The sequence below is a fragment of the Mustelus asterias genome, chromosome 2 (assembly GCF_964213995.1).
Source record: "Mustelus asterias chromosome 2, sMusAst1.hap1.1, whole genome shotgun sequence".
Taxonomy (NCBI): Eukaryota; Metazoa; Chordata; class Chondrichthyes; order Carcharhiniformes; family Triakidae; genus Mustelus; species Mustelus asterias.
The window spans coordinates 164,586,204-164,609,608 of NC_135802.1; the positions used below are offsets into that span (position 1 = coordinate 164,586,204).

At 43.2% G+C, this 23,405-nt stretch overlaps 1 protein-coding gene across 3 annotated transcripts in view; it reads left to right on the plus strand.

The window, feature by feature from the left end:
- Nucleotides 1–398: 398 nt before the first annotated feature.
- Nucleotides 399–23,405, plus strand: part of LOC144480524 (cadherin-12-like) — a 201,943-nt gene continuing 178,936 nt past the window's right edge. For all 3 annotated transcript variants that reach the window (XM_078200098.1, XM_078200105.1, XM_078200090.1), the window contains exons 1-2: nt 399–632; nt 18,883–19,177. In XM_078200098.1, coding sequence (XP_078056224.1) covers nt 399–632; nt 18,883–19,177 — 529 coding nt within the window. The remainder of the gene's footprint in view (nt 633–18,882; nt 19,178–23,405) is intronic.

Here is a 23,405-nt window from a genome sequence, read left to right on the forward strand (position 1 = left end):
CCTATGTGTTCTTCAAGTTGCAACTTCAAAAGAGGCAGAAACCAATGCTTCGGAATGTGTTTTTTGTGCATTGTAGCAAACAGTCATCTGTGCAGTGATAGTTCTATTTATAATCCTCAATCTCAAAATACCTGCAAGCCACACGTTTAGTTTAGAAAATGTATCCTGTGTCAAAATATAACTGTGTAAATTCTTCTTAACAGGACTCGAAGTGGAATTTAATATATTGGATGGCACTTCACGTCAGCATACTTATAAAACACAGAAGATCACTTGCATTTGAGGTGTGAAGACAAGAGCCTTGGAGAGATCTGGTTGTCTTCATGAATCCAGAAGCAGCCATCTAGACGGGGGATCTGTTTTCTTGTATATACTGAGCTGTACTCTGCCAGACACAAATGCTGACTGTGAATTGTCTGTCGCTGTTTCTTTGGATTGTGCTTGATGAGGGTCTTCTAACACCTCTGGAATCATTGTCACCAAGGAGTTCGGCACGCACAAGCAGTGACAACATAATTGAGCTGTCAGGAGATGGAGTTCCCAGACTCCAACGGGTTAGACGCGGTTGGATCTGGAACCAATTCTTTGTGCTGGAAGAATATATGGGGTCAGAACCTCAGTATGTGGGAAAGGTAAAACTCATTACTGCTATTTGAAATAAATACTAGTTTGACCAATATCTTTAAGTTCCCGCTATCAGTAATATTTGCCAAAATAGTTCATATTTGATAAACGTGAATTTTAATTCCTATTCTTTGCAAATTATTGTGCACAAAATATGAAACCTGCTAATAACAGCAAAGGATATGTATTAACATTACATGAGAAAATAATTATCAAATCTATTTTATCTGTTCAATGTTTGATTTGAGTAATTTATATTTGGTGTTTTATTATTTCTTGACCATCTGTTACCGTAATGTTTTATCCACAGATAGTTGACTGTTTGAAACATGCCTTTGCTGCACATTTCTCTTCTGTCAGTTTGTGTCTCGATACATTAACATCAGGAGCAAACCTGAGAAAGTCGATTTTTAAACGCCGCCTTGCCTTCATTTATTATCTTACAATTTTTGCTGCTTATTCGACAGCACAAAATAAGAAAGTTGACATTGAAGCCAAGCATTTATTCTGAATCAGAATCCTAATCTGACCCTGAAGCAGGAATTTGTAAATTCCACAATGCTGTCAGATGTAGTTGTGGGCTGAACAATGTTCTGTCATTACAGCATTACGTCCGGATGATTTCCTTCAATTTATCTTTTTATCTAGTTGGACTTGTGCATTGACACAAGAGACAGAAAATGCTGCTTCTGCAAAGCAGGTCAGAGAACAAAAGTTAGTCTAACTGCATGTCATCAGATAAACAGTCCCACCAACACATTAATCTACGTTTTCCTGAGCAACTGGACTTTGACAGAATTTCCATTCCACTCCAGAATTCCGCTCAGGCATGTAGAGCTGGCAGATTCGGCTTATCACATACATCCACATTTAAATTCTTAGGAGGCAAGGAAGTGCTCACCCTTATTCGCAGTGGTGAGCTATTACTGAGATTAGAACATGATTGCGTAGCTCTGATTAACATTACTTGCACAATCTTACACAGGCTGGAGATAATTTTGAGCAAATATTGCTCATAGAGAAATCTTGGCCATCACCAGTACATGCTTGGGAAAATTATTCCCACCATGTTTAATTCATCTTTTCAAGAGTTATCTCTAAATGAAGCCTCAAGTACTAACATGGTGAAGGATAAAAAGAATTAACAGCAACTCTGCAATCCTCGGGGTCTTGTTTTATTCTTCAACACTGAGTTTCCATTGGAAATGGAACGGGGTCAGTTTCTATAACAGGTCGATTTACCAACCCAGACAGAAATATAGCCAACCCTGACACCAGAAACATGAGGAACAGCAGGTCAAGTGTATTCTGCTGAAAATTAGAAAGTTCTGCAGTGGTTGTTAATGAGAATCTATTTCCCTCCTTCACTTAACAAGTGGGTTAACATTTCCAATCAGCCAGGGAAGGATTCCGACACAAACATGTCGCCCTTCACATGTCTGCTTCCCATGATTTAACCTGGGCTTTCTCGGTTATCATAGGTCAAGGTTAGGAATCATTATCTTAAAATTTGTAGCATATTCTCACCAAACAGATCACATTTTATAGTTTTATTTTTACACTTCCAAAGCCAATAACACTGGTTTAAATACTTGATGATACTTTTTTGGATATATTTCCTGACCTTAGCAAAATGTGGAATAAGTTTTATGAAGTTATACTCCCAGCACTTAGCTTCTCCTGTCAGGAGTACATATACCTGAAATCTAAGCAGTCTGAATTCCAACCAGCTCAACTGACTTCTGTGTCTGAATTCCCAGGAAGAACAACTAAGTTTTGATCGCACAAATTCAAAGAATGTGTCCTTGTAAGTCTCCTTAAACAGAACAACTTGCATTTAGTGGGGTGGCACGGTGGCACAGTGGTTAGCGCTACTGCATAACAGTGCCAGGGACTTGGGTTTAATTCTGGCCTTGCAGAGTTTGCACATTTTCCCCGTGTCTATGTGGGTTTCCTCCGGGTGCTCTGGTTTCCTCCCACAGTCCAAAGATGTGCAGATTGGGTGCATTGGCCCTAAATGCGTGGGATTGTGGGGAAAGTGCAGGTATCAGGCCTTGGTGAGATGCTCTGTTAGAGAGTCAGTGCAGACTTGATGGACCAGATAGCCTCCTTCTCCACTGAAGCGATTCTATGGACATAGCACCTTTAATTTAGTAAAACATCCCAAGGCACATCATAGAAGAGTTATCAAACAATATCTGATACAAAGCCATGTAAGGAGACATCAGTTTAGATGAATAAAAGTTTTGGTTGAAGTGATAGGTTTAAAGGAGCATCTTAAATAGGGAGTGAGGTGAAGAGGTTAAGGTTAGAAATTCCAGTGCTTTGGACCCAGGCAGCTGAAAGCGTGGCCACTGATAGATAGTAAATCATTTAAAATTGTGAGGATCAAAGAAACAGAATTGGGTGGGCACAGAGGCCTTGGAGGGACATGTGGCTGGAGGAGGTTCCAGAGATAGGGAGAGCAAACACCATGGAGGGCTATGAAAACAAGAATGGGAATGTTAAAATCAAAGTAATATATATCCACAACACAAATACTGGCCGGAATTTTAACAGCATGCCCGCCCCGATTTCGGGGACGGGTGAGGCTCAGAGAATTGCATTCTCTGTTGGCTTCGGGCGGGATCGTGTGAAACTCGGGCAGACGTGCCGGTAAAACTCCGCCCGCTGTGCCCAAATTTTACAAATACCATTTTCTTATCTTTTCTCCCCCTTTGCTTCCCTTTTCGCCCTTTTTATCCATTTTACCTCTCTCCCACCCATCTCCCCCCTCCCCCCACATCTTCATCTGTCACAGCTTACCCTCTGATTTCAGCTTCTCTACCGTTTGGTCATTCACACCTTCTATTCTCTCTCTGGACTGCCATTAGCACCTCTTAGTCTTTCCCGCTGTTTTCGTGGCTATGACTCATCTTTCACTCCCTCACCTTACAATATAAATATTTCCCACTTTCTCTGCCTTTTAGCTTTGGCAAAGGGTCGTCTGGACTCGAAACGTCAGCTCTTTTCTCTCCTTACAGATGCTGCCAGACCTGCAGAGATTTTCCAGCATTTTCCCTTTTGGGCACAAACACTGTATCTCATGCCTTTTGTTTATCTTCACAGAATTGCTTGCTGGCTGCAACTGCTGTTGGTCACTGATGAGTCAACAATGCACTTTACAATATCGTTTCTCTCCCCAGCTCAATCTTCATCTTTCTACAGCGTGTCCCAGTCCAATCTAATGTCTTTACTTCTGTACTCAATTTCTTCCCTAGTATCTGGGCACTAAACCTGACCATTATGTAATCACATAATTCTGAGCTGTTCCCTCATGTTGAACTCCCCAACGTGATCTATTTCATTACTTATGGTTCACTGTTTCTTTCATTAACATGGGGACAATGTCAGAGAAAGTAGACTGTAGCTTTATTTACAGTGAGAGTGCTTTCTCCAAAATGAATTGTTATTTACCTCAACAGCAATAGAGCAGAAACATTCCTGGCTAATAGCAATTTTCCCTCAACTAATCCCAGCAAAAACCTGGTTTCAGCAACCAATGCGCTGTGCAAACTACCTGCTGTGGTCAAACCAACAACAATGACTTGCATTTGTATAACACCATTAATGAAATCAAATATCTCAACACATTGGGCGGGACGGTGGCACAGTGGTTAGCACTGCTGCCTCACAGCGCCAGGGACCCGGGTTCGATTCCCAGCTTGGGTCTCTGTCTGTGTGGAGTTTGCACGTTCTCGCTGTGTCTGCGTGGGTTTCCTCCGGGTGCTCCAGTTTCCTCCCACATTCCAAAGTTGTGCGGGTTAGGTTGATTGGCCATGCTAAATTGCCCCTTCATGTCCCGGTTAGAGGGATTAGCAGGGTAAATATGTGGAGTTACGCAGAAAAGGCCTGGGTGGGATTGTGGTTGGTGCAGAGTCGATGGGCCAAATGGCCTCCTTCTGCATTGTGGGGATTCTATGATTTCACAGCGTATTTTAAAATATAACATTGAGCCACATATTGAGGTATTGAACAGATGAACACCAGGTTGGTTTAAAAAGGTAGATTTTAATTCTTGTCTGAAAGGAGGAGAGCGAGAGGTGGAGAGTTTTAGGAAGGGGATCCCAAAACTTGGAGCTCCAGGGGCTGAAGGCGCAGCCACCAATGGTGCCGCTATTAAATTCGGGGATGCCCAAGAGGTCAGGATTGGAGGAATGCCGAGATTTCATGGGGTGGTGGGACTGGGAGGAATTACAAAGACCAATATGTGGATTTGATGAAAATTTCAGAATCAGACTACTGCTTAACCATTTGTTCGTGACATTAAAGACAGCTTCATAACCATTAGCTGTTTCATTCTGTGTACCGTCAGCACTGAACTGCTTCGTTGAGACTATTTTATCGTCCCCTCATTAGTAAAGAAAAATACTTTCATATTCACTGGGGTGTAATTTTAACACAGACAATATTGATTAGCCATCCATCGTACAGCTTGTTCAATTTTATTTTCCATTAACTGCAATGAATTGAAAATTTGGGCAGTGCTTAGAATGGACAGTTAATTTAACATTGACTGTGTTGTTGTATCACAGAAAGCTAAAATTGGCCTGACTGAGGGAATCTTGTACACCTTGATGGCAATCTTTGTTCAAAGTTTCACACTGGGTGGGGTAGTAATCATGCTTCCAAAAGCATTATGTTCATCGTTTGTCTTTTGCAAAGTTCATGCAAGGATGACTCTTGTCATTCAGTGCCAAGGTGAAGAGTTGGGATTTTAGCACTTTTTATTCGGAAAGCTAGGATTGTTTTCAAAACAGATGAATGGATCCTATCAGCATTCTATGGAGTGATCCTGCCACCAATTGTTTGGAAATGGAAAACTTAAGGAAAAATGCTCCATAGGGTGGCACGGTGGCACAGTGGTAGGCACTGCCAATTCACAGCGCAGGGACCTGGGTTCGATTCCAATCTTGGATCACTATCTGTGTGGAGTTTGCAGATTCTCCCCACGTCTGTGTGGGTTTCCTCTGGGGGCTCCGGTTTCCACCCACAGTCCAAAGATGTGCGGGTTAGGCTGATTGGCTATGCTAAATTATTTGATTGTCACATGTATTAGCATACAGTGAGAAGTATTGTTTCTTGCGCGCTATACAGACAAAGCATACCATTCATAGAGAAGGAAAGGAGAGAGTGCAGAATGTAATGTTACAGTCATAACTAGGGTACAGAGAAAGATTAACTTAATGCGAGATAGGTCCATTCAAAAGTCTGATGACAACAGGGAAGAAACTGTTCTTGAGTCAGTTGATATGTGACCTCAGACTTTTGTATCTTTTTCCCGAAGGAAGAAGGTGGAAGAGAGAATGTCCGGGGTGATTGGGGTCCTTAATTATGCTGGCTGTTTTGCCGCGGCAGCGGGAAGTGTAGACAGAATCAATAGATGGGAGGCTGGTTTGCGTGATGTATTGGGCTACATTCACGACCCTTTGTAATTTCTTGGACAGGAGCCATACCAACCAGAAAGAATGCTTTCTATTGTACATATAGGATCAGTCAAGCTAGGAAAGTATTTATTTGGAGTAAGGGCAATTATGAGGCTATTAGGCAGGAAATTAGAGGCATAAATTAGAAGGAGGTTTTCTCAGGGAAATGTACAGAAGAAATGTGGCAGATTTTCAAGGAAAATTTGTCTGGAGCTCTACACAGCAACGTTCCAATGAGACAGGGGAGTTATGGTAGGTCACAGGAACCATGGTGCACGAAAGCTGTAACGAATTTAGTCAAGAAGAAAAGAAAAGCCTACAAAAGATTCAGGGAGCTAGGTAATGTTAGAAATCTAGAAGAGTATACGACTAGTGGGAAGGAACTTAAGAGGGAAATTAGAAGAGCAAGAAGGGGTCATGAGAAGGCCTTGGCAGACAGGATAAAGGAAAACCCCAAGGCCTTCTACGAGTATGTTAAGAGCAAGAGGATAAGACGTGAAGGAGTAGGACCTTTCAAATGTGACGGTGGGAAAGTCTGTACAGAACCGGTAGAAATGGCAGAGGTACTCAATGAATACTTTACTTCAGTATTCACAGTGGAAAAGGATCTTGGTAGTTGCAGTGCAGACTTGCAGTGGACTGAGAAGATTGAGCATTTGGACATTAGGAAAGAGGATGTGTTGGAGCTTTTGAAAAGCATCAAGTTAGATAAATCGCCGGGACCGGATGGGATGTACCCCAGGTTACTGTGGGAGGTGAGAGAAGAGATTGCTGAGCCTCTGGTGATGATCTTTGCGTCATCAATGGAGACGGGAGAGGTTCTGGAGGATTGGAGGATTGCGGATGCGGTTCCGTTATTCAAGAAAGGGAGAAGAGATAGCCCGGGAAATTATAGACCGGTGAGTCTAACCTCAGTGGTTGGTAAATTGATGGAGAAGATCCTGAGAGGCAGGATTTATGAACATCTGGAGAGGAATAGTATGATCAGAAATAGCCAACACGGTTTTGTCCAAGGCAGATCATGCCGTACGAGCCTAATTGAATTTTTTGAAGATGTAACTAGACACATAGATGAGGGAAGAGCGGTAGATGTAGTTTATATGGATTTCAGCAAGGCGTTTGATAAGGTGCCCCATGCAAGGCTCATTGAGAAAGTGAAGGGGCATGGGATATAAGGGGACATTGCTTTGTGGATTCAGACCTGGCTTGCCCACAGAAGGCAAAGAGTGGTTGTAGATGGGTCTTTTTCAGCATGGAGGTCAGTCACCAGTGGAGTGCCCCAGGGATCTATTCTGGGACCCTTGCTCTTTGTGATTTTTATAAATGACGTGGATGAGGAAGTGGAAGGATGGGTTGGCAAGTTTGCTGATGACACAAAGGTTGGTGGGGTTGTGGATAGTGTAGAGGGATGTCAGCAGTTGCAATGAGACATAGATAAGATGCAAGACTGGGCGGAGAAGTGGCAGATGGACTTCAACCCAGATAAGTGTGTGGTGGTTCATTTTGGCAGGTCGAATAGGATGAAAGAATATAATATTAAGGGTAAGACGCTTGGCAGTGTGGAAGATCAGAAGGATCTTGGGGTCCGGGTTCATAGGGCGCTCAAAGCAGCGTCGCAGGTAGAGGCTGTGGTTAAGAAGGCGTATGGAATACTGGCCTTCATCGATAGAGGAATTGAGTTTAGAAATCGGGAGATCACGCTGCAGCTGTATAGGACCCTGGTCAGACCTCACCTGGAGTACTGTGCCCAGTTCTGGGTCGCCTCATTACAGAAAGGATGTGGAAGCCATAGAAAGGGTGCAGAGGAGATTTACAAGGATGTTGCCTGGATTAGGTGGCATGCCTTATGAGGATAGGTTGAGAGAGCTAGGTCTTTTCTCCTTGGAGAGGCGAAGGATGAGAGGTGACCTGATAGAGGTGTATAAGATGTTGAGGGGTATTGATAGAGTGGATTCTCAGAGGCTTTTACACAGGGCTGAAACGGTTGCCACAAGAGGTCACAGGTTTAGGGTGCTGGGGAGTAGGTGCAGAGGAGATGTTAGGGGTAAGTTTTTCACTCAGAGGGTGGTGGGTGCATGGAATCGGCTGCCGGTAGTGGTGGTGGAGGCGGATTCGATAGGGTCTTTTAAGAGACTTTTGGATAAGTTCATGGAAGTTAGTAAGATAGAGGGTTATAGGTAAGCCTTGTAGGTAGGGACATGTTCGGCACAACTTGTGGGCCGAAGGGCCTGTTTGTGCTGTAGCTTTTCTATGTTCTATATGTAAAGGTTGGTGAGAGTCATAGCTGACATGCCAAATTTCCTTCGTCTTCTGAGAAAGTAGAGGCATTGGGGGGCTTCCTTAAATATAGTGTCGGCATGGGAGTTAAAATATCCCTTAGTCTCCCAAGATGTGTAGGTTAGGAGGATTAGCAGGGTAATGTGGTTACTGGAATAGGGTAGGGTTGGGCTTGGGTAAAATGCTATATTGGAAAGTCAGTGTAGACTCAATGGGCGAATGGCCACTTTCTGCACTGTCGGGATTCTATGATGTCTCATTGTAATATCACCAATCAAATGAAGAGTTATTTTGTGGGATAATTGCCATTAGTAATTACATGCAACACCATTGCAAAATACAGGAAGTCTTTCTCTTGTTATACCACTAGTGAGATGAGAGATTTATTCAAAAATAACCTGTTTAGAAATTTGTTAGAAATAAGGATTAAGGTAGATTTGTCCACCTGTGTTGGGATGTCATGGTCAATCACGATTCATGTCAATAGAAAATCACACATGTAGAATACTGATGGTATCAAAGATTTCTGCAAATGCCCAATGTTAAGTTAAGTTTATTTATTAGTCACAAGTAGGCTTACATTAACACTACAATTAAGTTCTGTGAAAATCCTTAGTCACCACACTCCGCCGCCTGTTTGGGTACAGTGGGAAAATTAGGCAAAGATAATTACTGCAAATTTACTGACATGCCCAGGGATTCTTGGATATGAGAATTACTTTCTGATCAGTGTTGTCTTTGGTAAGAGTTCCATGCAGGCTATTAGTTGATTCACATTGGCTTCATTAGCTGTACAAATGGAACACCACACATCAATGAATACGATTCACTCTGCAAACGTTTAGTTAAAGACCAGAGAGGAGGAATCAGATTTAATCTGCTCAATTTGGCATCAACTGGACAGAAACACCCTCACAATGGGGCTGTAGACTTACCATCCCTCCGTAAGCCTGATCTCACAAGATCCATTTACGATTCCCCCCAAAGCTTATTGGCCTACATGGCTTCTGGTCTGGCAATGCCCCGGTTATAAATTACTCATTTTTCCAATCCCATCAATGGCCTGGTTCTCGCTGTCTCTGAGAACTCCTCCAGTTCGACAACACTGAGAACTTTGCACTTCAATTTCCTCCAATTCAAGATGCTCCCCAAAATATGCCGGCAGGAATCTCCGGTCTCATCCCGATGAGAATTTTGATGGAGCAGCAAAGAGTAGGAAAATCCTGCCCCATGCCTTTGACCAGAGGTCATCTATCTTTGTGTATCCTTATGGAGGATAATCTCAGCAGATCGGGCAGCATCTGTAAGGAGAGAAAACAGCTGATGTTTCAAGTCCAGACGACCCTTTGTCAAAACTCAGCTTTGAAAGCTCCACAGAACCTGACAGTTTCAATATGTTTGCCACTTTTATGCACATTCATGTCTGCGTCTAAAAATTCCAAAAAGGCACCTGACCTCTCTAAAAACTGTCTTGGTCCATGTCCAAAAGGGTATCTTACCCCTCCAATGAACTCTGATAAGTTCAGACTTCCAACCAGGTTTAAAGTATACAAATTGTATCTTGAGCATCTCAAATAAAAATGGAGTTGCGTTTTAACATGTGCAGTTGTTTCTATGAACTACAGATATGAAAATTAGAACCTGTCCCATTCCATTCTCCCCACTCCCAGAAAAATTGTGGGGCCAGGTTTCGGGATCAGACTTCCAGATTCAGGCCTTTAATGCAATTTTGGCTACAGCAGAGAGCCTCTCTCTCTCTCTCTGTGAAAATGCACACTTTCGTGTTCAATTTTTCAATAGTTCTGTGTGAGATTAAGAGAGCCTGGTAACTGATCTATGCTCACTGTGCTTGATTAGTTAAAACCGTGTGTGGATGCAGGATTAAAGTAAATTGAAGAGCTAGAAGCTGAACTGGAAGGATGAGTGCGGACATCCTGTGATTGCTGAGATACTTTAAAGCACTGTCAATTGATCTGAAGTACGGTTAGAAACTAATGTCATTCCTGTAACAGCTCTGAGGTAAATATACAACAAACTGGAGAATACACAACATTGAGGCCCTTCATCAAGCTGCCTCTGGGAATAAAATCACAGTGGCCAAGCTTTTTGGGGCTGGATGGTTGACTAGCGCCCACTACTGGTCAGCAACTCAGGAGTTCAAAATGAACCAAAAATTGAAATATCAATAATTTGAGGTAGTACTCACGGTGACGACAAATCAAGGTTTTGCCTTTCCACCTTGACTTTCTCTCAGTACTATTTATCAGTGATGTGCAAGACAACCCTTCAAATTGCAAACACCACTGCAACATTAAAAATACAATATTTTATTCACATTGCGATTTACAAACCCAGGGAAATCCATTGTCCGCTTTCTTGCATCTTACATCTGCTTTCCAGTAGCACCGTCCAATAAATGTGTGTAATCAATTTTAGATGCTGCAGTTTTAGCAGTATGATAATGTGCACCTATTCAAAAGCAATTACTCCCGCAACCAATGTGACATCAACTGTTCTCAGCTCTCACCCGAAAGTCTTGCTAAATAATTCAAAGCTCATGATACATAAGGTGGATATATATCATGACTCTTATATTCTGGAAAAGCATTAATGTGCACATTAATGATAAGAGCAAAATTTGTCAAATCAATGTCACCATCAAATGGTACGTCAGCAACAGAATGCATTTCTGGAAAGTTAATGTTCCCGAAGCTGTTTTATTGTTTCATTTTAGAATTAATTTTGCATTCTGCTGGTATAAGATTGCAATTAATTATATATTACTGAAATATAGTGCAAGGACGGATCTCTCAGTCATAATCTTATCACACCAATCAGGAGGTATTAATATTCCAACAACCCCTCCAAGAAAAAATTACATTTCCACATCTCGAAAGACATAAGAATTCAGCATCCATTTCTGATTGTTAAAAATGATGTTTTCCTTTATCTGTATTATAAATCAAATCACTGCAGCTGTTAGCCACTCAATCAATGACTGAGTGTTGCAGCAAGCTTCTGCTATGTTGGAAGTTTATCAGGAACAGCTATCATTCAAAAGCACTCCACTTAGACAGAGGAGAAACAGACTCTAAGGCCAATCTCTTTAGTTTTTTTCAAACATGTCCCAGTGGCTGTCAGTAAGGCAGCGTTCGCAGATTATTGATCTCGGTTCATACAATCATAGAATCTCTACAGTGCAGAAGGAGGCCATTCAGCACATTGGCCGGAACTCTACCCCCTCACCTGCCATGGAATCGGTGTGGGCGAGGGTCCAACAATGGAAATCTCCGCAGACCTCGGGTGGGAATTTCCGGTCTCGCCCAAGCGAGGCTGTAAACTCCCACCCATTGAGCCTGCACTGACTCTCTGAAAGAGCATCTTACCCAGGCTCAATCTGTAACCCCAATTATTTACACCGATAACCCCCCTAACCTATACATCTTTGGACAGTAAAGAGGCAATTTAGCATGGCCAGTCCTCCTAACCAGCACATCTTTGGACTGTGGGAGGAAACCGGAGCACCCGGAGGAAACCCACGCAGTTTCCGGGTTCCTGGATAATAAGGCTGTGGAAAATATGTGTCTAAAAGGGAAAAAGCAACTGAGGGATCTGGTGTAAAATCAGTAAACATAGTTACAATGTTAATGCAGCCATAAAAAGGCAAAGAGCAACAGTTAATTTACAGAGTACCGCAATTGCGAAGTATAGAAGTTCAACTTATATAAAACCTTGCTCCAAGTAACTTTGTTACTTGGAGCACTGTGCACAGTTCCACTTTCCTTTGTATAAATTGGATATGGAGACACTGGATAAGATGGAGAAAGAAATTAATAGAACGATACCAGAACTCAGAGGTTATACCTGTCAGGAAAGATTGAAAAGGCTGCAGCTCTCTGGGGAATGACTCTGATAGAGACTTTCAAGATTGCGGAAGTGTTTTATAGCTGAGATGAGATGCCATCTCCACTTGTGTGTGAGGCAGGGTAATAAATATAAGATAGTCAATAATATAAAAAGGAAAATCAAACCGGGTAATTAAGGGAAACTTCTTTACCCTGAAAGTGATAAGGATGCGGAACTCACTGCCACAAGCAAAAGTTTAAGTGAATAGCATTAGTGCATTTATGGAGAAGATAGATAAGCAGGCAAGGGGATAAACAGAATAAAAAGATATAAATTTAGAAAGGAATATAAAGGGTGGCACAGTTGTTAGCACTGCTGCCTCACAACGCCAGGGATCCAAGTTCAATCCCGGCCTTGGGTGACTGTGTGGAGTTTGCATGTTCTCCCCATGTCTGTGTGGGTTTCCTCTGGGTGCTCTGGTTTCCTTCCACAGTCCAAAGATGTGCAGGTTAGGTGGATTGGCCATGTTAAATTGGCCCTTCGTGTCCCAAGATGTTTAGATTAGATGGATTAGCCAGGGTAAATGTGCGATGTTACGAAAACAGGGTATGGGAGAGGGCCTGCTATTTTTAATTATCTTTCGAAGGCAACTTTGATGATTTTATAGATCAGAAATATTTTTAACCTTCATGATTATGTTTATGCTTTCACTTTGGTACACATCTAAAAATTTTCTGCATCAACGTGAAGATGGTCTCCAGAATCCTAATCATATTGAAAGCATGAGATGTAAACCATCTTGATCAGGTTGGCTGACACTACACGGGGCCCGTGTCAGGTGCGATAACATGCTAGTTTGGTATAAAAATCAACTCTCTGTTTGAGAGTCAGTGCGGATGCGATGGACTGAATGGCCTCCTTCTGCACTGTAGGGATTCTATATGTAGATGGGGTTAGATGAAGAGGAAGAACGCTCACAAAGAGCATCAATACTAGCACAGACCCAGGTCTGCAATGAAATGCCACTCCTGTAAATTTCTTCAAATGCTTATTCAGTTTTTGACACAACCTCCAAGTTCCTCCATTGATCATTTACCTTGTCTACCCGCCACCCTCTGTACAAGGCACACCTGCATGAGGTCCCTGGGTGATGCGTAGATTTACAAACAAAACACTAAGCAAAACCGAGCCCAGGTTGGCCTGATATTGGTGAAAGTGTGATCTCTGGCATTTAGATAGTTGCTTTGATATTGACTTCTCAAAAATATTTTCTCGCTGCAACTTTTTTTAATGAAGTAAAAGGTTGATTTGCTTCTCACTGTAATCCTTCAGAGCCCAACCTGCCCCACACATTCATAAGGATTCAGCAACTGGAATTCCTTCCAAATAGGCACCTCCTTATTCCATGGAATAGTAATAGGAAGAGGGAGGAACCCACAGCAGCAAACACTAACTCACTCACTATTCACTTGATTTGTGCAACTACATTTGAATTCATTTTGCATCGGTTTTATGTCCAGTTGAAAGCAAATGAGTTCCAAAGGAAATTTTTCCCGACTGCTGCAGAAACCAGCTAAATATGGAAACAGTTTCTGCATTAGATGTGGACCGTTATTACATCTCTCAGAGTCTGGACTGTGAAGAGAAATAATGCAAAAAAACAAAAAAGTCATTTTGAAGGTCAAAATTTTGAATTCTGTTGCTAATCATAGAATACCCTACACAGCAGAAGAAGCCATTCGGCCCATCAAGTCTGCACTGACTCTCTGACAGAGCATCTTACCCACGCCCTCTACTCCACCCTATCCCCATAAGCCTACATATTTCCCATGTCACATCCATCTAACCTACACACCTTGGGACACTGAGGGACAGTTTAGCATGGCCAATCCACCTAATGAACTCGAGCATAATGTTAGAAGACTTCTAATAGGAGATTTCAAACTCCCTGTGGAACATAGAGATCTGCTTTATTAACTTAGCTGTTCCAATCTTTCATACATGAATATCTGTTGCTGTCGTTTGCAACAGCTGACAAGGATACAGTCTGGTTAACAGTATTTAAATCTCAGAATTAATTTATTTCATTGTTTCTTCCACCAGATCTCATTACTCGTCATCAATGCATGTTTTGTTCATCAAATTGGCTGAATGTTGAGCTTTCAACTATTATTTAACAGCACAATAGAGTTATAGAGTCATACAGCATAGAAACAGGCCCTTCGGCCCAACTTGTCCATGTTGCCCAGTTTTTACCACTAAGCTACACCCAATTGCCCACATTTGGCCCATCTCCCTCTCTACCCATCTTACCAATGCAACTGTCTAAATGCTTTTTAAAAGACAAAATTGTACCCACCTCTACTACTGCCTCTGGCAGCATGTTCCAGACACTCATCACCCTCTGTGTGAAAAAAATTGCCCCTCTGGACCCTTTTGTATCTTTTCCCTCTCACCTTAAACCTATGCCCTCTAGTTTTAGACTCCCCTACCTTTGGGGAAAGATGTTGACTATCTCGCTGATCTTGTGATGTCTGTAAATGCCATCAGCTTCACAGTATTCCAAGGTTTGTTTTAAAGTAGTCGGATCCGAGATTTTAACCTGCGAGAGAGAAGTGTTTCCACTCCGGGTTGAGACGAAATGACAGGCAATTTGAGGACAATGTGTTCTTAAACTGAAAGCAAATCATTTGTCGGCACAGGTGGAATGTTGTGGCAGGTTAGAACATTGTGCTTTCGCCCTTGGGACCTGTGTTTATGTCTCTTCAAGGTGGTGTCATGAAAATCTTCTTTCTGTCTGTAGGCTGTGCAAATTAAATTAATTTGGATACATTTGATCCAGTTCTTGGTAAAATCCACAGCAAATGTAGCACTCAAAAACACGAATATCTTCAAAAGCTCTTTGTACATGAGTGTTTTAGCTGTGCTGGACTTTGTAACAAAATCTACCTGGGAAATTGATCTTTGGATGAGTTGCTGTTTGTCTAATGTTGGTAATGGAGGGATTTACTGCTCCATTGGGTTTAAGGAGGGCAGAACAAACAAGGAGATTTCTGGATGACAGGAATGAGAGAGCAGCAGGGTGAACAGAGAGAATTTGGTCTGGATTGGAGTTTATCACTCTGGCTGTTTGTTACTTGCTGCAGCCTCTGAGACTATTTATTTTTAATTTATTTATTTGTGTCATAAGGCTTACATTAACACTGCAATGAAGTTACTGTGAAAATCCCCGAGTCGCCACACTCTGGCACTTGTTCGGGTACACTCCCACACTCAGGCACTTGTTCGGGTACACTCCCACACTCTGGCACTTGTTCGGGTACACTCCCACACTCGGGCACTTGTTCGGGTACACTCCCACACTCGGGCACTTGTTCGGGTACACTCCCACACTCGGGCACTTGTTCGGGTACACTCCCACACTCGGGCACTTGTTCGGGTACACTCCCACACTCGGGCACTTGTTCGGGTACACTCCCACACTCAGGCACTTGTTCGGGTACACTCCCACACTCGGGCACTTGTTCGGGTACACTCCCACACTCGGGCACTTGTTCGGGTACACTCCCACACTCGGGCACTTGTTCGGGTACACTCCCACACTCGGGCACTTGTTCGGGTACACTCCCACACTCGGGCACTGCAGGGTGCACTCGCATGAATCTCGTGAAAGATCAGGAGACAGAGGCTATTTCCACTGGAGAGGCCGACAGCATAGTGCTGAGCGGGCCACTGGGCATGCACCAAACTGTCAGTGCCAAGATTGGCGCATGTGCAGTAGCCTCACACTGCTAGCCTCCTGATTGCTGGCCAACCCCGCGACCCCTCCCCCACCCCCCCCATTGCTGGCCCTCTGACCCTCTCCTTCCCCCACCCCCCACAGCCCGATCACTGGCTCTCCGAACATGTCCGGGCCTGCCTCGATCACCCCAACCCCCTCACCCTCCAGTAGGCTGACCCCCCCCCGCTGCCCCCCCCCCCCCCCCCCACCACGCCCCCCACCCCCTCATCCTGATACCCAGCCCTGATCGCTGGCTCCCTCCCTTGGCAGAGTGGTAGCGGGACCCCCCACCCACCTCCCCCGCCCCATTAGGCTTTGTTCCCCTTAGTCCCCGCCCCCTTGGCATTGCCACCTTGCTCCTTAGACAGTGCCAGGGGGCACCCACTTTATCCCCCACACTCTGGGGGCCTCAATGGCCCTCATTCACTCCACCGGGGTCAGGCCACCAACTGCCCATTAGTGGGGAACTGTTGTAAACTCCACTGGAGTGAAAAACTCCTGGCAGGGGTTGCGGGGGTGTGGGGATGGGGTGGGGGGGGTGGTGTGGAGGGGGGCAGAGGCTAGCGGACCCGGAGACTTCAGTCCTAGGCCAGCTAATGGGATTTAAATTATATTGAAATGAAGATTACCATAATTTATTCAGGTCCGTGCCAGAAATCGGCGCAGAGCTGACGGAGCCATTCTTGGTATTGCTTATTGCTAGGCAATTATTCAGCATCCTGAGTTACCGCCGTGGACCTTCATGTAACAGGCTGATCATTGGCCCACAGGTCTTTGGGCTCATGAGGCAGGATGTGCCTCAAGGTAGTGGGGTCAGGAGTGCAGGGTTTTCTTCCTTTTCTTTCCTTCTCTGCCATCGCTCTGTCTCATCATTCAGGCATTTGGATTCAAAGTGTGATACAGTTCGATGGGCAAGTTGTCACCATTCTGAATAATTGGTAACAGGCCCCTCCCAGTCATTGATGTCGATGCTGCCACACTTTGATGCAGAACTTCAAGGTGACATTGAAATGTTGTTTTTTTGCCCTCCCCTGAAATACTGGCCATTTGAGAGCTGAGAAACAGGACCTGGGGGGGGGGGAGATGTCTTTCAACCAACTGGGCATAGTGTCCAGTCATCATAGTTGATTTTGTTGGAGTTTGGCCTGAATGATTACACAGCTGCCTTCAAGAGGGACAATATCGTTTGTTCAAAGTGGCTTCCACTGAATGCAGATGATGTGACAGATGCAATGCTGATAAAGTTTCTCTAGTGCTCCTAAATATCACCGATACACAATCCAGGCCTCAATGCAGTACAGGAGCATAGGAACCATGACTGTACACTCGGACTGTTGTTGATTTGCAGAGATTTTTACTGTCAAACACTTGCTGCCATAGTTTGTAGAAGACTGATCTGGTGCAGCTGATCCAATGCTGGATCTCCTCATCAATGGCGGTCTCTCGGGATACGTGGATGCCAAAGTTTGGGAAAAGCTCAACATATCCCAGAGTCTCCTGACATATACTGGAGGTGGAATATTTGGCTGACTGGCTGCGTGTTAATATTTGAGTTTTGTTCAGGCAACATTGAAGAACAGTCTGAGACTCCTATATTCAGAATTGAAGACATTGAGAATGGTTCTCTAATCTGGAATGACACAGCAGTAATCTACAAACTGGGGGTCATGGATGTCTATGGTGGTTAATTGTTAATTTAGTTTTGGCACGGAGGCCACTGAGGTTAAAGAAATTTCCATTTAGGCAGTAAGTTTTAAGTTTAAGTTTACTTATTGATGTCACAAGTAGGTTTACATTAACACTGCAATGCAGCTACTGTGAAAATTCCCTAGTCGCCACACTCCAGTGCCTGTTCGGGTACACTGAGGGAGAATTTAGCATGGTCAATGCATCTAACCAGCATGTCTTTTGGACTGTGAGAGGAAACCAGAGCGCCCGGAGGAAACCCATGCAGACACAGGGAAAACGTGCAAACTCCGCACAGAGAGTCAAGGCTGGAATTGAAGTTTTTCCAGGAATTTCTGTTTTAAAATTCCAAAAGTCGAGTGGTTGGCTGTTTCTCATGAATACGTTGCCTCAACAGGGCCTTGAGAAGAGATCCAGATGAGGGCCTCATATTAAATTCCAAATGCTGATCATCATTTTGTTTCATTAAAAGTTAAGCTAATGATGTGTGCGCAATGCTTGCTTTCGAATATAGTAATCTTGGAAATTATGCTTAGAACTTATTAATTTCAGTACTCCTAAAAAAAAAGAAACATGCTGTCAAAGCTTTTCATCTTGTATTTATCAGGACAGGTGCAAGAATTTCAAAGAATACAATAACTTCTGCCGCATGAGAAAATGGGTGCTGATTGGTTAGCAAGTCAGCTCTGGTTGAGACATTGTCATGGCAAAAGCATCATGCTTTTTATTCAAAATAGGTGCAATGTCTGGACACATATGAATACATGCAACTTATGCAAGCAAATGTGAGTGACATTACGAGCCCAACTGATAATATTAAATTGAATGTTGGAGCAATTTTTAGTATCCTCGGGATTGTTTAGCAAGTTGTTGTTTCCTTTTAAATGTGGTATTCCTGTGTCTGTTCTGTTGAGTCAATGAAGAAAGTCTTCAACAGCATGTTTCTTTTTCCAACAATACTCGACGACTGTACTATCAAGTGAATATTTATTAATTTCAGAAAGAAACATGCAGAAAGAAGATAGTTATCACTCACCACAAATTCATCAAAGTCTTTACACACAAAATCTAACATTTGTCTCAATTTAAGAATGTTCAAACAATTAAATTGCATGTTTTTCAGTAAGGTGCACTACTCAGAGTCTATGTTTGATTCTTACCAGTTCCCTTTCGATAATCTATGATTTCTATGTGTTGGCCTAGCTACACTCTGACCTGGACAACGGTGATGGTTCTGTAACGTATACTCTCTTAGGCCAAGGAGCAGGCTCGATTTTCACCATTGATGAGATAACGGGAGATATTCATGCGATAAAGAGCCTGGATCGTGAAGAAAAGCCTTACTATGTACTGCGTGCACAGGCTGTAGATACAGTAACCAGGACACCCGTGGAGCCTGAATCCGAGTTTATCATTAAGGTCCAGGACATTAACGACAATGAGCCCAAGTTTCTGGATGGACCTTATGTTGCTGATGTCCCGGAAATGTCTCCTGCTGGTAGGTAGAACAGAATGCAATTATGAGCACCAGATTTAGTTAATGTCTCAGCTGCTTGTTTTAATTCCCATTTCTGTGTTTTTGCCTCTAATCATCCAGCCCATAGCTACAGGGGAAGATAAAAAGTTGAAAATGGCTAATGTGCATGCTCTAACAACAATAACTGATATCCAAAAAGAGACTGGTGTAATCTAATTCTTCACTGATACTCCAGTTTGATTAATGTTCGGGTCAAGATCTTCAAAAGCACAGGAAGGGGTGAAGCACAGGGTGGAGTGGCATGGCAGCACAGTGGTTAGCACTGCTGCTTCACAGCGCCAGGGACCCGGGTTCGCGTCCCAGCTTGGGTGACTGTCTGTGCGGCGTTTGCACGTTCTCCCCGTGTCTGCGTGGGTTTCCTCCGGGTGCTCCGGCTTCCTCCTACATTCTGAACGACCTGCTCGTTAGGCGCATTGACCCGAACAGGCGGCGGACTGTGGCGACTAGGCGAATTTCACAGTAACTTCATTGCAGTGTCAATGTAAGCCTTACTTGTGACTAATAAATAAACTTTAAACTGTTTAAAACTTTAAACTTTAAAAAGATTGCCAGGACCACTATTTTCCAAATGGGCCACTCTTATTGAGTGTCGCCGTATGAGTGACACCAGTCATTGAAACAAGATTTGCCTAACCCCTTCCATGTTCTCCTATCGAGGAGGGCAAAGTGCGGATAGAAAACAACAATTAAAAGATTTTAAACGAGTAGAACATACAGGATATAGATTTCTGGTTTCTCATGAAGCTTTAAGAATTTTCTTTCAGTGAATGATCGCATTATTGTTTGTGCATGGTGGAGGTGAAATTTGAGAAGGTGTCCTATTATCATCCTTTCTGATTTTTCATTTCAATAGCAAATTAATGAGGCTTCTGAAGATTCTGAAAGCAATTCCTTAATTGTAGTTTTCATCTGCTTAATCTTTAAGTTTAATGTTAGGCTGTTTCAGAAATGTAATTTAAACTTAAAATTTTATTTATTAGTCACAAGTAGGCTTACATTAACACTGCAATGAAGTTATTGTGAAAATCCCCTGGTCGCCATACTCTGGCACCTGTTTGGGTACACTGAGGGAAAATTTAGCATAGCTAATCCACCTAACCGGCACGTCTTTCAGACTGTGGGAGGAAACCGGAGCACCCGGAGGAAACCCACGCAATCACGGGGAAAATGTGCAGACTCCACACAGACAGTGACCCAAGCCGGGAATCGAATCCAGGTCTCTGGAGCTGTGAGGCAGCAGTGCTAATCACTGAGCCATAATTTAGTTGGTGAATTGATACAATGGGGGTGGAGAATCGGTCTTTGCCAAAAGTGCGAAATGCCCTCACAGCGAAGGCGCAGTTTATTCTGAACTGTGTTCCATTTCTTTTTCCACTGACAGAGTAGGGCGGCATGTAAAACATGCATCGTGTGTTCTTGGCAAAGTCCAATTTCATCCTCAATCATCAGAGCCAATTTTATTTTTTATCGAGGTTAGGGGTGAAACAATTTGTCGAACCTGGCCATTCTTGTCGAGGAAGGAAGTGAAGCGGATTACACTTCCTCAATCATCGCTCCTGTTTTATTGCTTACGGATAATTTTCCACCAGCTTTGGTCTTTCCACAGCCAGTCACGTGCCAAGAAAGCCAACATGCTGATACCTTGATTTGAGTAACAGCCATCAAGACGTCTTGTAAGCATTGTGACTACCATCTGATAAGAGCATGGTTAATACTTAATGAAGTAAAACGTTGTGAGAGAATTGATTTCAGAGCAGCTGAGAGACACCGGTATACACAATGAGTGCAGAATGATTGGGTGGTATACTACACTGACAATATCCTTTGATCGCTGAGGCTTGGATTGAAATTTATTCTGAATTGATATGAAATCTTCTCTTTTTCTGCTGGCTGTAACTGGCTTCAGCGAGATTAGATTTGGGGCAGCCTCAATCCAATTCTAGTCATTGTAAATTCACAGTATAAAAACTATTTCAGCTGTGAGTTGGCATGCCACGGAACAGGATGTGCTTTTCAGTTACCTAATAAAAATTACACAACAGGAATGCTGTCCTCAAGTTCAATTTGAGGCACATTCTTCGACGAGGGGCACTTTTTCTTTCCATCTAATTTATGTCAAAACTCACCTGGATCCAAAAAATGAAAAAAAAAACTCCAGCAATCCTCAAATTCTCGAACCTAGTAAACTAACCTGCATGAAAGCGTAGCTCAGCATTTAATGTTTTGCTCTCTCAGATCAGCTGATCTGCTGAAATTTTTTGTTCAGACAATTTATGTTGTAAATGGCCTTTTTAATCCAAGATTTCCAAGAGTCAAGCAAATTCAGCTAAATCCACCGCATTGTCACTAGGATTCATCACAGGACCACTGACACATAACAGGCCAGGGTCTGAGGTTGAGACTCCCTTATCTAGAGGATTTTCCCACCTGGGACCTGACATAAGGCTGGAGACCAACACATTCAATCAAATGAAACATCCTAGCTTTCAGGGGCCACAAGTGGGCCTCTCTGGAAGAGAATGGGTGGGTGTCAGTCCAGGCAAATGGACACACAGAGAATGAATGAAAATCTCTTGTGCCAAGTCCTGTTCCTTGGTGTCTTGGGGATTGACCCAGGAACCACCAGCTCCCAGGATTGAAGACGGATTTTGGGTCTGTGAAAGTGTGAGGCAGCTGAGCGCTCAAACTGTTGTCTGGATTGAATTGGTGCAGTTGGCAAACCTGCCCCAAAGCAAAAGAGATAGCCAACCACAGATCCTACATCAACCAGTGGAATAATCTCTGGAGAGATAACTGCTCAGAACGCAGCCTGCACTTTGCTGAACATTCAAAAGGAGCGTGGTGTATCAGTCAACCTGGGGTACACGATGATTCAATTTTTCTAGCCCTAGAAATTGTGATTTTACAAAAACTCGGTATATAAGTTGACCCCGCCCCCACCATTTTCAGACACAACAAACTTGATGCGCGATTAAATCATTCGGGAGGCTAGATTGTACCCGGGAAATAAAGGCTTTTATTACTAACGAGAATGGAGCACACTATATACAATACAATCCCAGACTAAAGGGTCACCAGGCAGTGCAGTGACCTTTATACTTCCCCAGGTAGGCGGAGCCAACTGGAGTGTACCACAGAACAATATCAACAGGTAGAACAGCCCAACCCTAACCCCAACAGTGACAACAGTAACATATCTACAAACACCCATAGTGCTGACCATCCATGGCTCAGCACTCATAGTGGTAACCAACTATGGTTCACCACAAAACTATATTTGCATTAGAAGCCAGCCTCAATTTTCTTATGATTTCCCAGAGACCGATAATACTAAGAGATATGAACTACCAGCTATTAGCTGAAAGAATGATGCATCAAGATTTAATGTTTTAAAATTTTTACTGTAACATATTACTAAAAACACTATTGACTAAAGACTCCTGACTTTTTATACTTCAAATTACAGAAACCAAAATTCCTCTTACACACATATCACCCAGTAGACTCTCCACAGAAATACAATCCTTTCAGCAAACAGACTACAGTTGCTCCCAGATTCTAATGGTTCCTGTACCCCTGTTTTGTCAAGTAGTAAATCTGAGTGACTGTCTCCAGGCACTTCCCCCTGTTTTTGGATTTAAGAACCTCATTTAAATCCAACACCAGCACTAAAGCCTGTTTTGATGATGATTCTTCGCCTGATTATCTCAGGATCAATCTCCCATAATCCTGAAATGACTACAGCGTTGCATCCCTTTGACTAGAGACTGCCTTCCTCCTGTTTCTGGTTGTGAGGCTCACAAAATCAGGTAGCCTTTCTCCCTGCTGACACACATAGAATCTGTGCCTGCCTGTCTGTGATATTCACTGAATTGAAGGGAAGCCTGTAACCTGATCTTGAAAATGACTTCTCTGCCCCCTTTTCCATAGCAATATGAAACACATTTTGGGACGGATTCTCCGACCTCGCCCACAGCTGGGATTCTCCGGTCCCGCTGCAGTGAGATATTTGGCTGAGTGCTAAATTCTCCGTTATGGCTGGCAGCGGCGGGGGTACGAGAATGGCCAGAGAATTCCGGCCATTAACTTAGCTTCCAAGCGGAAATGATAATTCGCTACCTTTGATTACATTCACCTTAAATGTAAATTGTCCATTTCCATCACAGCTGTTTACATCCTCCAACAGTGC